Here is a 16,127-nt window from a genome sequence, read left to right as displayed (position 1 = left end):
GCTTTCCTGGGGTTAATCGCATACTTTCAAAATAAATACTACATGGTTGTCAATGCTGCGGATTGAAAGAACGATATGAAATTATCGCTGTTATTGAAAAAAAAGTCCAGTTCCGGGAGAATTTCAACTGTCCCACTATCGCACCCATGAAACAAAACGTGACCCTATACTGGACTGACATAACCCAGACACACTCACCTAAAATATATATCGTCTGACCCTTTTAGTTACACAGTGTTAAACCTGGGCTAGTCTATTTTAACAGAACGCAAATTCACTGAAATCAAACCATGACTTGTATTATTGTATTTCTCTGTGGAATTCAATATTTTTTAGTTGCATGACACAAGAAACAGCAAGCCAACAGTGGATTATTTTTTTTATTTGATTGTGAAAAACAGGAATTTTACAAACAGCTTTCGCCCTCCAGCAAGCCAAGTCTGGTCACCCTTCCAATGACTGGCATCCACTTCACCAGGCCCCTTGGTGGGGGTTTATATGGCAGAGTTTCATAAACTGGAAGAATGAGTGACTTTGTGCTGGACAACGAATCAGCCGAAAAGGGCTATCTGAGCCTGGCGTCACTTGTCCGGAGCAAGCTGCTCAAGACTTCCTCCGGACTGTAATGTCTAAGCCAGACACAAGACAGATGCGCAATTGCATTTGTGGAATAAATTCATTCACAACACATTAATAATATCCCCTATTCAAATCAAGCCAACAAAACAGCGGCCCACGTCACATAAAAAAACATCCATATACAAACACATGCATTCCTGTGGAAATACATTTTCATCTGTGAATTTGTCATGGATGATTTGGAATGTTCATTTATTTTGCATTATTTCCAATTCTTGAAGATGGCACTTCATAAAATGAGTCAGACATTGAGCTAATAGTACAGCTTCATATCTGACAAAGTCATATGCAGGTCCATACCCAACAACAGAGAAAAAAAAATGACAATGGTGATGTATGATTTCCAGAAGATATGGACAGCATCCTCGACATACACACTCAAAAACACATCCATCCATACATACATAGTTTAGGACAAATTTGGCCCAGGCAAAGGGCTTGCAGAGTTGTTATCCTGATTGGCCACTTGGCTTCCTCGTGGTGGCACCTCAATAATACGGGGCTTGTCGATGATACGAGCGCGACGGTCTCCTTTCTCTACAATTCCAATGATCCAGGCACCCTGACCTCCAGCCCCCAAGCTTTGGCTCTTCATCTCAGAACAAAATTTGGCCGCCTGCTCTCTGGGCAGACAAACCAGCAATCCACCTTAGAAAGGGAGATAGAGAGTGCAACACAAACGTGGTCAGACTACCAGGTGTACCAGGTACACAGTGTCCAACAATCAAACCTAAAGGCAAGACGTAAAACAGATATTTGGCCAGACTGGGTCAGAGGTAGGACACTGATAATTGTTAGCTTTTGCTAATTTCTAACAATACTACTGATGGAACAAGCCCTATCACAATGTCATTCTTTCTATGTATTTATGAGCAACTTTTGTTATTATTTGTGCCTGCAGTATTACCGGATGTCTCAGACGATGTGCCCTGAACCAAATTGAATATGTTTCCACATGCTTTGCTGACGGCAGCCATTTTGGCTATGATGGGTAGGTTGTGGATAACGAAGGCCACATCGCTGCGTTGTTGCGTTGCAAGGTTGTTGGCGTGCCCCAACAAACCAAAGCCTGTCACGTCTGTTGCTGCGTGGGCCTGGAACTTGTGCATGAGACCTGCCGCTGGAGGGAAAATGTAAACATGTTGACCACACAAGTAGGTATTCAGATCTGCTGGCACGCACGCACGTACACTCAAAAAAAGATGACAACACTCATGTGCCTTTTAATTCAAATATCTTTTCTCCCATCCTTGTTGACCATAATTGTAGCAATCTTTCAATACTACTTGGGAGTTTTTGTGATCATTTTTAAAATGTCAGCTAATTATTAATTAATAAAATCTATTGAAAGATAGAGTTAAGAAAAAGATGGGCAGAAATAGACCAACAAGAAAACACCGCATCAAAAAAAGGATCATATCAAATGTGTGCTGCATACCTGTACGGTTTAGTGTTGCCATCGAAAACATAGCTTCCTGATAGGCCTCTTTAACTTCCTGTTTGGTGATGACAAGCTTGATCTTGTTCCACCGATCAGGCTGGTTAGACAAAGCAATTCAAATGCATACATAAGAGGAGGAGAAGGAAGACAGTAACGGTCAGAATTCTAGGAGAGTGCGTCATGCCCTGTTTGACCACACACAATGAATAGTACTGACCTGTTCAAGCCACTGGTGAGCATTAACAGCCACCTGTGTCCCTAAAGGCTTGGTGAGGACCAAGACATCGCCTGGGACAGCACCGTCTGGACTAGAGGAGAGAAGGAGAGACCTTTAAAATGTGACCTGTCAGCAGGCCTGGATGTCCTGTTCCGAGTTAAAAAAATGCCTCAAGCTCTGTGAAGAACATTATGCAAAAAAATAAACATACCGGTAACTAATTTAAAGGGTTAATTACACCTTAAAGGGGGAAAAGGGGAAAAACACCTTTCCTAAAGTTTGTTGAAACAGTCATTATGACTTGAAAGTAGCTCATAACAATTATGATTTGAGAAAATCATCAAAAATGCTGGCATTGATTAAAACAGTACTAACACTTGTTATTATCTAAAAAAAGACACCCAGACGTTAAATACGGGCAGCAATTACGCCACACAGCTTTTGAGTAACTAGGAAATAGCTTTGCAACACTACTCAGATGCAAGTTGTATTCAAGAGCAGCAATTTTTTTCAAGCAATTTTAAATTCGTTAAAGGGGAATTCAAGTCAGAATTTTCCTTTAGAATAAGTAAAAAAAAAACAGCACCTGAAAACCAATCACAGACACAAGGTGTGACTTAGCAGGCTAAATTAATTTTGCAAACGTGCCCTGGGAGCATTATTAAAGAATAATTGAATAGTTTTCTGTTTGAGCACGACTTTGTTCAAATGCACAGCACGTGGTGCTGTCGAGAGCAACCCTTGAAAGTGACTTACAGGATGAAGTCGTTGGGCTGGCAAACAACTGAGGCCACTCCCCCTATAATGATCCATGGATTGATCACCGTCTGGCCGCCTGTCACCGAAGTCCCTCCTTCCTCAGCAGCATCACGAAATCCACGAATCATTAGCGGCATGACACGCTCGCGGTCCTGCATCATATTGTGATCAGGTAAAGTGCATCTCAAACAACGTTCAACATTTACAGTTAAATACGTCAATAAATATTACCTTGTCATTCATCTTCTGGCTAACACTGAGCAGCATCAGCATGTTATCACACTCAGTGATGCCCATGGCATATAGATCGCTGAGGACATTGGCGCATGCAATCTTGCCCTGCGAGGCAAAGAAAAGACAGTTCAATTAATCTCCTCAAAAGGTCCTTTTTGTTCAATCCAATTACCGGTACGCGCAGGCCTACAAAATAGAACCAGACCCATGCTGTTTCAAAATATTTTTTTCTCTAACGTTTCTTGAGACTTCATGTTTCTGACGTTACGTTAGATAACATCTACCTCCATCTATTGGAAAATAGAAGTGTTTTGCACAAATAGGTGGTGATTCAACTCATGCGTACGAGTAGGTGTGGCAAATGAAATATCGAATCAGATCATCTGGTATGGCGTTACCGGAACCGCCGTTCTGTTTCCATGCTAACTGTTAGTGCAAGTCCACTTTCGATTACAGTTCCAAACTTAAACCATGAAGTAACACCAGTTGATGCATCTTAAAAGAGAATGCTATGAATCTTTTCAAGATTCATAGCAAATCTTCCCTGCAAATCTTCTCCACTGATATGACGAACAGGAAACACAAATGTGAAGACTTCAATGAGTTCTAATAAACTTGGAGCAAATACACCCATGGTGGCAGCGATGTAAGTGGCATCAATTAGCCAATATCTGTGGTTTCGCAGCGAGTGACAAAGTAGCATACAGGCTAACTCATCCAGCTTTCAGGATGTGTGCCGCAAGGAATATTTACCACTATTTCAGTACTACAAAGTGTGCAATAACCGACCCAGATTCTGATGTTGGAACTAAAAAGAACAACTATTCTGTAGTTAAAACAATGCGGCAGCAACACGTCTGGTCAAATTAATGGACGGACTGACAAACAACGTGAATATAATTTTTTTTTTTAAGGTTCAAAATATCTTCTTAAGAATAACAGGAATTCTTAATTGTAGATACCTATAGCGTGTTGTCATTAGGAATGTGGGTGAACTAGAAAGACTCTTGACTATCAAACCTCAGAGCTTCCCCTTGGAGGAAAATCCTCACCATCATGTAGGGATCCTCCACAAGCGGGTAAAAGAAGTCTGTTGTCTGGACTAAAGACAGCCCGCCGTGCCTTAGCGGGATCACACAGCAGTCCATCCCCACTCCTGGAATCAGACAAGGCAGATAAATAATACTTTGCGGATTACATGTTACAATATGCGTGATAAATGTCACACAAGCAACGTTTGCATGAAGTCAAACTGTTATGTCCACCAAGTCACTTGTTCCCCCTTAGCCCCATATGAGTCAGGATCCCTAAAAAACAAACCTTTTTCATATTACTTTTTAATAATAGCACCTACTTTGTGTTCAGCAATACTACAGCTAAAAACATGTAACTTAGATTAGACATTAAACAAATAAAGAAACAATGGTGTGATCTTGTGTACGTGATGGCAAATCATGTTCCTTTGTTGACCACTTAAACTGCACCTGCTATAGCTGGTCATATTTGCTGTTGGGCTGAATGATTTATTTCTGTAAATGGGTAAAAAAGAATAAAGTGGTCAAAACTTTGTACTTTTGCTCCAATTTTCATGTTATCAATGTTTCTTAGTTTAAGACTATTGGAATTAAAACGTCTTTGTTATTTTGCTTCTGTGTAATGTTTGTATTTGTCACTTTAAAATTGTTGAATATATATATTTTTTAATTGATGTGATAAGTCAATACAGTACTGTATCGGTGCCTCATATATTATTCATGTGTTTGCAGCGTTTGGCTGTTTCCAACATTTCTTATTTGGAGAGCATTTGTTTCGCTTTTTTGTGTTTTTTCCAGTTTGTAATAATAATAATAATACATTTTATTTATAAGTGCCTTTCAAGACACTCAAGAACACTTTACAATAACAAAAAACACAAAACAATAGTTTGTATGCGTGTATTTGTCGTTTTTTGATTGCATCTATTTCGTTTGCAACGTTAACGTGTTTTTAGCCTTTGACCGTTCGCGGCGCACGCATGACGCAAAGCCTCACACATTCAAATTACGCTGACTCATACTACCTTGTCTTTTTTAAAATAACGCAAACATTTTTGTCGTATTTCTTGACTATATAACCTTGGCGCCTGAGTTGTAGCCCCCAAAAATATTTGTTCAAAAATTCTTGAGCTAATTTGTGACAGCAGCATATGAACACACGTTAGCTAGCCTGTGCAGCTACGCTAGCGAGAAACGTCAAGCGTCGCGGTGCTTGGCCTTCGTAATTAAAAAAAGAATAAAATAACGTTTCCTTACCAAGCCGAGGGCCGGCGGGTACCTGTTGAGCGAACTCAGATGCTTGGTCTCCATCCTTCCCTGGCCCGTCCGCCCGGTTCGGCTCGAGTCCCGCCAGGAGTTTGAGCAGAGCCTCCTGCGGGACCTTGCAGCCTCATCCTTTCAAGTCCGAGAAGGCTGTGAGACGAAATCCGCGCTCCAAGCCGTGTTCCTCGGGGATGAAAACCTTGTATCCTGGCGGGAAACAACCCTCGGTTCCCATCGCCTCGGTTTTGGCAGGCGGGGAAGTTGAACCTGACATGTCGATCTGGAAAAACCTTCAGGTTCTCAGGGCGGGTGGGGGCAAACTATCACAGGTTGCAGCCAAGATGAATGGAGGACAGCGGTGAACCACACTGTAGGCAAACTCTAACAGGAACCGGTAAAACTACTTTGGATTATACCAAAATAAAATAAAAATATTGAGGTCACCGCATACAAAGATCTTTTGTTTTATGCCTCTAGATTATGCACGTGGTTGTAGAAAGTCGTAGAGAATGTAAATAACATTAGTGTTTTAGTGGTCTCAAAAATAAGCATAGACTGAGAAGGTAAAATATTATAAAAAAAATCTAAGTGTTTTTATTTTGAAAGGAATGTTGATGTCTCTCTTTCTCCATTTATTTTGCCATCATCTTCGGCCACTTTTCTAAAAGCACAAAAGCAGTACATGAACAATGTAGAAAATATAAACTCTTAACTGCAACTACCTCTTCGCGGTCAAACCAGCCTACACCCTTGTATAGTTTGTTCCTGTTTGTATCAGGGATCCCCAAACCTTTTCCTGTGAGGGCCAAATACATTTTCCCTTCTCTGACGGGCACCGCGATCAGTTTGGACAGTGGTGACGACTATTTTAAATCGCAAGCCATAGCTCATACGGATTTTGTGGTGAATCTTACGTATATGGCCGTATCGCACAAATCATACGGATTCTGAAAATTTCCGTTTTCTGTTTTCCCCCGACAGGTAGTTCCGTTTGCTTTTGCCCAGAAAGGTGCTCGGCTACTCGAATGCTTTCATTTCACTAAGTAGAATGATGATTAGACATTAACCAGACATTGTATTATGGAGATCTACAATAAATATCATTGAAAATTTCGTAGGTTTTTTTCTGTGCCGTTATTTTGACATAAAATGCTTTGGTATGTTATAAGGATTTTTTTGGTAGTTTATACAGGTTGGCGCTCCGAAAAGTTGACAGGTATGCACTATACATGTACACCCCCCCCCCCCCCCAAAAAAAACATATATTTTATTTGGACATTTTACATCTAATACAATAATCAAATTAAAAATAACAGCATATGACTGTTTAAGGATTATTAGATATTTGTGGTTAATGATTACTTTAAATGCTCTATCAAATAACCATGAAAGAAATTGGATACGTTTACTCAAATATTTCACCTTCCTTCGGTATTGTATTTCAAGCACAATGACATATGTCAATAACATAATTGCTGAATGTTTTGCTAATTGTGCTTGATTTTTTTGTCCCAGTCCTGCCCTGGTAATCTCCAACTATTTTAGCCATATTCATTCACATTACCACAACTAAAATAGCATGATAAAAATGTAGCGAGGACACAAATAGCCAACACAGAGGCCAGAGGGTTCATGGTATGAATGCATCTTGTGTGAGCCAATGAACATTTGATTTATTTGGGATTTGTCAATGGATTGAAACAATTTTCATTACACCAACAGAGATTATCTATCATAACAGACAATAATCACAAAAACGTTGACCTCAATGCTTTTTACATTCAGATAATTGATAGCTACAGGGAAGAAGAGTACACAATAAAGGTTCTCAGTGATATAGCAGTGATGTAGTCGACAGTATACATAGACACAGTACAAAGAGAATGGCTACTTTGTTCACTCAGAGTTAAACCATCTCAAGTACAGATGTGTTTTGAGGTAATGAAGACTTGCAACATTAATGACCAAAACATACAGTATTTGAATATACACCTTAATTTAAAGCTCACTGGGTTATTCGCTCACGTTTACCCTTCAGGGAGATTGTAAAAAATATTTGACTGTTGTTTTCTGTTAAAGGTATATTTCAGGTCCAAAGATTAACTATTGTTAAATAACAATGGATGATACAATTCAAGAACACGTTTAATTCCACACACATCAGCTGTTCCTCCTTTAGGTTACCACTGTCTCAGCAGAGTAAAGTGAGAGCAAGAAAGAAAAAAGCATCAGGGACTAAGGACAAACCCTGTGAAAATGCTTTTGCCAAAGAATTACATTTAAAGGGTAGGTGCGACCTGGGAAAAGCAATGGACAACAACAAAATAGAGTGGAAAAGGACAGAATTGAAGAGTGGGGAACTCTACAGCAGAAAGTGAATGGGTGGACCAGGTCTAGAGGAATACAAAGATGTCATTATTTCTTTTGTTCACAAGATAAGTCCTGTGTTTGGCACATCTTGATATCCTATCATCATCATTTTAAGCGTCCATATTAGGTCAACTTTATTAAATGTGTGTTGCATTTAAGTGCAAGTAAGGTGCGACTAGAAAAATGTTGAGCCCAGCTACACACTGCGCTGGAAAGGGACCCCCGTCTACACCGATCAGCCATATCAGTATATTCTTCCGATTAACACTGTATAGGAGCTAAAACAGCTCTGACATGAACGTCACAAAACCTTTGACGGTGTATCGGGACACCAAACGATTAACATCAGACAAATTAAATATGTGACGCTGGGTTGGCACCTACTCTCAAGTACATCTCAAAGGACCTCAAATGAATCCAAGTGTTTGGACTTTGGATGCCAAGTCAACACCTGGACCTTGCTGTTACGGACTTTGGATGCCAAGTCAACACCTGGACCTTGGTGTTACACAAAAATAAAAACAAATCCACAACCTTTTACCTTTCTACACTTATATTCTAAACAAGGGTGACTGACACGGCATATCTACTACATACCTGTAGCACTGCCTCCCTCTCCCCCATGTTGCATTGTACAAATAATAGAGGGATTATATTGAACATTCCGAGTGCACAACAGAACGGTTCTGGCATGAAAAGGTAGACTGAGCCACCATTACTGCATGTCTAAGCAGCTGAACACGACAGGTTATTTCTTTAAAAAATAACATAAAATAAACAAGTTTAAGCTTTAGTACCTTTCTGTGGAGCAACGTTGTTAGACTTACATCAATTACATTTAGCGCCCATTATCCTGTTGTTGGGTCACTCGATGTCCATTCTCAGATCGCTTAAGGTAGGTACTAGCCGCTCCCGCAGAGATGCTGACTCAAATCAATTAACTTTAAGGGTAAAATGGCAACATACCCAAGTCTAAAATCTTAATCCATGACAGGTGCTATTGTAACAAGGCTTATGTTATTCAAGTCACCTATCAGTGATTATAATGGTATGGCTGGTCGATGTATGATTATTGAAGGGAAGATGAACTCTGAATCTGTTACTGTATGCAGTCCATAACGTGGATTTGCAGTGTGTCCATATCTGGAGCATGGTACTGGCACTTGGGACAACATAAGTCTGGCAGATCCTCAGCTCCTGCTGCTCCTTGATCACTAGGCTGCACCAATCCTGGATTGCGGTACAATGATGGAGGGGGTGCCGTGTTGAACGCTCCGGCAGAAAATCCACCTGACAATAGAGCATAAGCGGGTGTCTCTCAGTGACAAACTTTTCAGAAATCTTTTTGCCGTTATACTGCAACATTTTTCTTCAATGTAACAAGTAAACTTGCTCCTCGGCTTCAAGTGCAGAAATGTGTGCAAGAGCCAAAGTGAGAAAAAAGAGCCGTATCTAAGTAGAATGAGAATAGACAATTTAAAACTGCATTGTGTTGAAGTTAAATTTGGACAGTATTCGATTTTGACATCATTTTAAGTTTCATAAGATTGTCCGTCGCATTTTCAGTCGTGGTGTACCCTGTGTAGGCGGAATGTGTGGAACCCGTGTTGGAAAGTCCTCCTGATGCCTCAGCTTCATCTGCTCCATACGTGCCCTGAAACAGTGGAAGATGTGGTTACTTTCATGAACCTGCTTCAGACATCAATCAAGATTTACTATTCCAGCATGATAAAACAAAGGCAGATCCTTGATTCAATTTTAAGCATGTGCCAAGAGCCCTACTTCATAACTGCAGTAAAGCTTCAGGCTGATACAGCATCCTATTAATGCACCGTAGTTCTAAATGAAAGTCTGGATCTCAAGATCCAAAGCAAATACACTCGACTTTCTCAAAATGTGTGGATAAACTGTGTCCGCAATCATGGTATCAACATGGATTCACCTAGCAGACAAGCAGGGTTCTTTTGTTTGTTCGACAGATATATTTACCGGGATGTGGCTTCCTGTTTGTGCCTATCGATCTCCGCCAAAGCGTGATTCAGCTGATCCTGCAGCTCTTCTTTCTTCTGGTTTAGCTTTTCTCTTGCTTCTCGTTCTGCAAGGAAATCTGCTTTGTAGATCTCAGCCTGAACATAGATCAAAGTAGAGAAGAAGCCAGGTTATTGAACCAGGTCATGTCAGTTTTACAGCCATGTAAAACGAATGGTTTATGATTGCTAACAACTGACTGACTGTTCAAGCAGAGATTTCCTGCTTAGCTGATAACAAAAACAACTATAGCAAGTTCTGACATGCTGTATGGGTTTGGGGATTTTTGAGCCGTTTCAAATGTGAGGCAAAATGTTTAACTTCACAACTCCCACCTATAAAGGTACCCTGTTAATCATGCCCACGAAAGTGGGGGCCTATAGCTGTGAATTTGTACCTGCGCAGTAAGGACAGGAACCGTCTCCAGTGAGCCTTTTTGCTGCTCGACCTCCTCCTTTAGTTTGTCAATCAGGTCCTGCTTGAGGGCCAGTGCTCTCTCAGCCTCCTCCAGTCGGCTGCACAGATCTCCTCCCTGGAAAACATGGGTGGTACATAAAGATGGACGTGAAAACATAAACCTGGTATTGGTAGAACAATTTGTCTTGATACCTACCTCATTTTTGAGGATAGAATCATAGCTTCTAACGAGACACGTGTAAGCATGCTGAAGCTGTGTCAGTTTTTTCCTAAGAAACAAGAGGGAAATGAATACCAGCATTTGGTTAAAGGGGGGTATGCATTAAAAAAATTGTCATGCGTGTTAAAATTGTCAGTATGAGCTGACAGAAGTACATAAGTAAAATTATCTGTGAAATGACATTCCTATCTGGCCCAGTTTTGTACCTCTAATACATTTTTCAGAAACCACAGCGCCTGAGGGAAAACAACTCATCAGAGACAGAAGCAACATTTCGTTCACATTTAGTGTTCTAGTAACGATATCAAGAATAAGTCATGGGACCAATGTAGCACCTGCAGCTAAGGTTTGCTTGTTTACAATACACGTTACGTACAATGCATGTCCCATGCACATTAGTGTGTGTGTGGGACCTTTTTTTTAACGAACATCCTTGCACATTGTTGCTCAGAAATTGTGTGTGTTTGCTCGTGCGTGTGTCCCCACTTTTCCACAGTGACAACATTTCTCTCCGTCTTAAGGGCTTGCTCCAAGCTCTGAATCTGCAACATAAGCTTGTCCATGTTCACATGATGCTGATTCCTCTGCTGCTCCAGTTCTTGCTCTGCCACCTGCAGGGCTTTCACCTTACTACACAACCTGCACAAAAATAACACCAGAGCGCCGACGAGTTCACTCTTAGGCACTGTCTTCGAAATCTCAAGTTTGCCCCAAAAGTGATTGCTTACTTGTCCTCCAGCATTTTGCGTTCTTGCTCGCTTTTGTTCAGGCAGCTCTGCCTCTCATTCAGTTCTGCTAAGAGAGATGTTGCCTGAGCTTTGAGAGCCTCACAGTCCTTGTCCTTTTGCTTCAGCAGAGCCTCGGTTCTGTCACGTTGAGCAGAACTCTTCTGCAGGTAGTCAAGCTTCTCCTCTAGCTCACGATACCTATTAATTATTGAATCATAATTAAGTTTGACCATAATTGTTCGCTTAACAAAAAACAACAAAACAAACAAAAAAAGATCCATCAGAAATACGGCACTTAACAAATAAATTAAATGCTTCATGAAAGCAAATTATGCATTAAGTATGACGACGACTCTGAGGGAAATGGAAAGAAAAGATCAAAAAGAGTATTATTTATCCTCAATTTGATCTTTTCTAAGTAACACAACCTGAAGAATTGTAACATAACGTCTAGCATCAAAGCCATTCTCATCAACTGAAACAGTAGAATATAGAATCAGCCTGTACTGGGAAAGGGCATGTATAATTTGTCAGGCAAGGTCTTGTCAAGATGTAAAAGGGAACATGCTAATGTTGCCTTATAACTGTACCTCTTGACACAATGGTTGGTGTCATGTCCAACTAAAAGATAAACATTGATTAAAAAAATGTTTTAGGAGTGTGCCTCACTGTTCACAAACAAACAAACAAACAAAAAAACAGAAGTGGTTTCAGTGAACAAGACAGTTGCGAGTTTAACATGCATTTGACCAGGAAGAAAAGCCACACAGAGCTGGGGGCTCACCTGCCCTGCGTGGCCTGAAGCTGCTCTGTGAGTTTAGCCAGGCTAGAGCTGATACAAGGAACAGGAATGAAGGGAGAAGGAAGTAGATATAGCAAAAAAATAAAATAATAATAAGGCTTTGATTGCAACAATAAAAAACAACATGGCAAGCACTCTTGGATGTTTAACCCAAAGATTCTGTGTTAAGATTACTTGAACAGCACTGTTGACACACTCGACGTTTTAGTAGTGTTAACTGAAACCCAGATTTTTTTTTTTGTCATAAAACGTACCAGTCAGAGGAGTGCTGGGCTTCACTGCGATGTTGGCCGGCCTCCTCGGCAGCGCTGCTTGCCTGTCAAAGACATTCATGTACAGTGCCGTGAAAAAGTATTTGTCCCCTTCTGTGTTCTTTTCATATTTATCACACACACAAAGATTTCAGCTCATCAAACAAATTTTAATATCACACAGTGACAACCCAAGAAAATACAAAATTCAGTTTCTAAATGCCAATTTAATTTATTTTGATACACAAAAAAAAATCCAAACCTACCTGTCTCTATGTGAAAAAGTAATTGCCCCCTGAACCCAATGATGGGTTGTGCCACCCTTGGCATCATTGATGTGTCACTGCTTTTGTACATGTCTTGGGCAGGATTCAGTGTGATTGACTGTGTTGGCTACAACTAGAGTCTGTCAATGTCAAATAGGAAAAAAACGTGACAATTCAAGTTTACTGTTTCTTGGCAAATAGTAAAGTCGTTGCTTGCTTTTTAATAGTTCTGACAGGGGTCAGAAAAGTATTTTGCGACCAAATCACTAAGTTGGCAACATTGATGCTACTTTTCTAAACTAGCGCCTCTTGCTTCACAGCCATGAATGACATGTAATAAGTGCACATCAATGGAAACAACGGTTTGAAGTACGGAATCAATGAATCAGCCCTTCGTTCCTCGTGTGCAATTTGGGCCTAAGTGGATCACCAATACCTGTGCTTGGGCCAATTTGGCAGCCAGCTGATCAATGCAGCGACGCATTCTCTCTCTTTCCTTTTCACCCTCATCCCTCTGCCTCTCCAACTCTTCATTTTTCTTTTTCAGATCGCGCATGCCTTCCTCCAGCTTTTCTTTGTGGCTCTTCACTTGCAGGAAGTCATTTGCATATTGGACGGGCTGCAGTGAGAAGCATGCAATGTGACAGAATTCTGGATGAGCGGATGCAGCGAAGTAAAGTGGATTTGTAATGAACCATACAGTATGCTCATGATGCGCTAATGGGCAGACAATACATAAGTATCGCTGCTCTTATTCATTGGACAGCCCAGTGGTTTATATGAGTGAACCGATAAGGAAAATTAGTGTCCATTAGTGTAAAGGGTGCATTACGATGAGAGACTTTGCCTTCTAGCAAAACCCGAAATCCTCACAAAGCCCAAATGGCCTTTTACTGGATGTACTGTATAGCACTGTATCTCTCACAAAAGATGGCCGTGGTACATGCTGATAAGGAGAATTAATGTCAACAGAGCTAACAGTAGAGGGATCCATTTTGGTTTGCACTTGACCGGCCTTTTGGTCATGATTTTAGTCTCATAGATGACAGGTATTATGTGGTACGAAAACAAAATCTAGAAGAAACAGCAGCAAAGAAGGTAAGATTGGGAAAAGGGTTGGAGTGAGCTGTCTCACCTGGCCATTTTCCCTGCCCACTGAACCCCCCGATACCTCTGTAAGGGAGGTAGGGGGGGTTGGGAGGGCACTACTCACGGAGCTACATACACTTGCATCACCCTGGAACAGACATGCTCATTAGACGGAAAGTAAACAACTACATTAGAACCCACAGCATGCTGCAGGTGTCCACTCAAAATCTTACCAAGCTACGAGGGGGAGTTGTCTGCGTGTGTTGATCTGCTTCCTCCGCTGTCATCTTTTCCCGTTGATCAAATATCTGAAGGAAAAATGAAATTAACTAAAGGTGCTTATTTGATGTTATGCTTTTTACTGTAGCATTCCCCCCATGGTTTGTTGACCTTTTTGTGTTTATTCCGAATCAAATCTGGACGGGTTGGTACTGCGGGAAAGTCTGTGGGTGTTCTTGTGTCTTAGCTACTTGGTCTTATGTTTAGAGGACTCCATTACTCAAAGGAGACACTTTCCTTGCTGTAGCATCATACGGAGCCTTTCCCAATATTCTTGAATCTCTAATTGAGGACATTAAAAACATACAAACCGTAGAGCTCAGATTTATAAAGCATCTCTCAATAAGCTCTGAATGATGTGTATGGGGCAGTATATATCAATGTATTGCGAAATGAATGTGTTTCAAACAATGTCAATAAAATTTGAACATTATTATCTTTTTAAAAGGTAAAATATTTGTTGTATGTTGTCTTGAGAGGCAAGAAATTTCATCTGTGCTGTATAGCACATTTAACAATAAAGTTGTACTTGACTTGATGCCTGAAGATTTTATTGGATTGATTTGGCTATTAAAAGGTCAAGTTACAGACAATGTCAGATTAACTTTTTATTTATTCCACTCATTCTAGTGTCGACTAAGGAATCAAAGCATTTATATCTGCTTTAAAGACCCATCTGCAGTTTTACGGTGCATGCAGGTCCGTGTCCACACATTTAAAGACTGAGGTTATTTTTCCTTCAGAGGGTGCCACAGTTGCTTGAAACAAGCAAATACCGGAAACACGTAACCATCCTCATCTTTCCAACCTAAATGCTTAAGGTGTTGCCGTGCATATATTGCACAGACCAAATTAATTGCGTATTGGTGAATTTTATAAATAAACTAACCAGTGGTGCATCAAGTGGGCCATTCTTTGTTGGAAAAGAGCTTTCAGTCTGGCTGGAGCTACAGCAGTGGCTGGATGAGGAGGCCGGTCCATTCACCAGGCCTTGTAAAGAGTGGTTCTCCAGTGCCAGCCTTTCCACCAGAGCCCTGGCCTCTTGGAAACGACAACTGAGAAATTCCCTATCCTCCCTCGTCTTTCTCTGCCAACATTCCATCTCTTCACAGCGCTGACGCAAGGCAAGGTTACTCCGCCGCAAGGCTTCTGAAAGACAGTGTGATGGGAAAGGGGACAAGTAGTCAAACGGATGCACAAAATTAATTCATTCAGTAGAAGTGAGTGATCAAAGCATTAATTCTTAAGAGGTATTTCCTAAATTAAAAGACCTGAGAAATGTAGTTGTTCTACAATGTGCTTTGTGGTACTGTGGAGCAACAGTATAAGGATGCTTTGTTTTCTTTGTCCAAGAAGATCACCACAAACCAACGCCCTAGCACAGGGGTGCTCAAACTTTTTGGATCGAAGATCTACTTTTTGATCAACTAACCTCCCGGGATCGACCCTTACCGGCACGCGCGCACGCACGAACACACACGCACACGCACACGCACACGCACACGCACACACGCACACACACACACACACGCACACACACACACACACGCGCACACACACACACACGCCCTGATGAGAAACAGCTTGAAACTGAGGCATGCGACGCACTTTTGCAGCCTGTTAACTATCGTAGCTTACACGTACCATTTTAAAGCTCTTCCCTGGGCCTTCCTAGATTCCTATTCTTTGCTTGTGTCCTCGTTGAATTGTACACGAAGCAAACTCTGAATGAGAATAATGACGATAAAAGATAGAGCGCAACAGTTCTGATCACAAGCTGCAATTGCAGACTGCTGAGAGCAAACAACTTCCGGTGACGTAATCACGCGGCACCGTAAATTCAACATTTACCTGCTTTATGTTATTTTAAAATATATTTTTGGTGAAAATGAGATTGATAAGATGATTAGGGTGCAGTGTACATCAACACAAAAATATATATTATTAACATGTACAAAGACACAAATGGTTGTTTTGTTTGTTTTTTCTCCTCGACACTCCTCTGATCTACTTGGGACCTGTCTTAGATCTACCGGTAGATCAGGATCTACCTAATGAGCACCCCTGCCCTAGCACATAGTTGGTGCAAT

At 40.9% G+C, this 16,127-nt stretch overlaps 2 protein-coding genes across 6 annotated transcripts in view; both read right to left on the bottom strand.

Annotated features, from left to right (window-relative positions):
* Positions 1-814: 814 nt before the first annotated feature.
* On the bottom strand, positions 815-5,949 carry sephs3 (selenophosphate synthetase 3). Its single transcript, XM_052056138.1, has 8 exons — positions 5,582-5,949; positions 4,343-4,446; positions 3,288-3,395; positions 3,054-3,208; positions 2,298-2,388; positions 2,078-2,177; positions 1,547-1,759; positions 815-1,287 (listed from the first exon to the last, which is right to left on the bottom strand). The coding sequence occupies exons 1-8, from the start codon at positions 5,859-5,861 to the stop codon at positions 1,049-1,051; spliced, it is 1,290 nt and encodes a 429-aa protein (XP_051912098.1). The 5' UTR covers positions 5,862-5,949; the 3' UTR covers positions 815-1,048.
* A 1,267-nt stretch (positions 5,950-7,216) lies between these two features.
* Positions 7,217-16,127, bottom strand: part of ikbkg (inhibitor of nuclear factor kappa B kinase regulatory subunit gamma) — a 27,367-nt gene continuing 18,456 nt past the window's right edge. For 2 of the 5 annotated variants that reach the window (XM_052059035.1, XM_052059034.1), the window contains exons 3-15: positions 14,927-15,186; positions 13,992-14,066; positions 13,805-13,906; positions 13,106-13,288; positions 12,407-12,468; positions 12,135-12,182; positions 11,351-11,548; positions 11,109-11,261; positions 10,599-10,671; positions 10,383-10,517; positions 9,947-10,083; positions 9,535-9,611; positions 7,217-9,247 (exon numbers count right to left, since the gene is read on the bottom strand). In XM_052059035.1, the coding sequence (XP_051914995.1) occupies positions 9,057-9,247; positions 9,535-9,611; positions 9,947-10,083; positions 10,383-10,517; positions 10,599-10,671; positions 11,109-11,261; positions 11,351-11,548; positions 12,135-12,182; positions 12,407-12,468; positions 13,106-13,288; positions 13,805-13,906; positions 13,992-14,066; positions 14,927-15,186 (1,694 nt within the window). In that variant the 3' untranslated portion in view covers positions 7,217-9,056. The remainder of the gene's footprint in view (positions 9,248-9,534; positions 9,612-9,946; positions 10,084-10,382; positions 10,518-10,598; positions 10,672-11,108; positions 11,262-11,350; positions 11,549-12,134; positions 12,183-12,406; positions 12,469-13,105; positions 13,289-13,804; positions 13,907-13,991; positions 14,067-14,926; positions 15,187-16,127) is intronic. The other 3 variants (XM_052059036.1, XM_052059037.1, XM_052059038.1) reach the window with 3 other exon arrangements.

The sequence above is a fragment of the Hippocampus zosterae genome, chromosome 2 (genome assembly GCF_025434085.1).
Source record: "Hippocampus zosterae strain Florida chromosome 2, ASM2543408v3, whole genome shotgun sequence".
In the NCBI taxonomy this organism is placed as follows: domain Eukaryota; kingdom Metazoa; phylum Chordata; class Actinopteri; order Syngnathiformes; family Syngnathidae; genus Hippocampus; species Hippocampus zosterae.
This window is presented reverse-complemented; position numbering and strand designations above follow the sequence as displayed.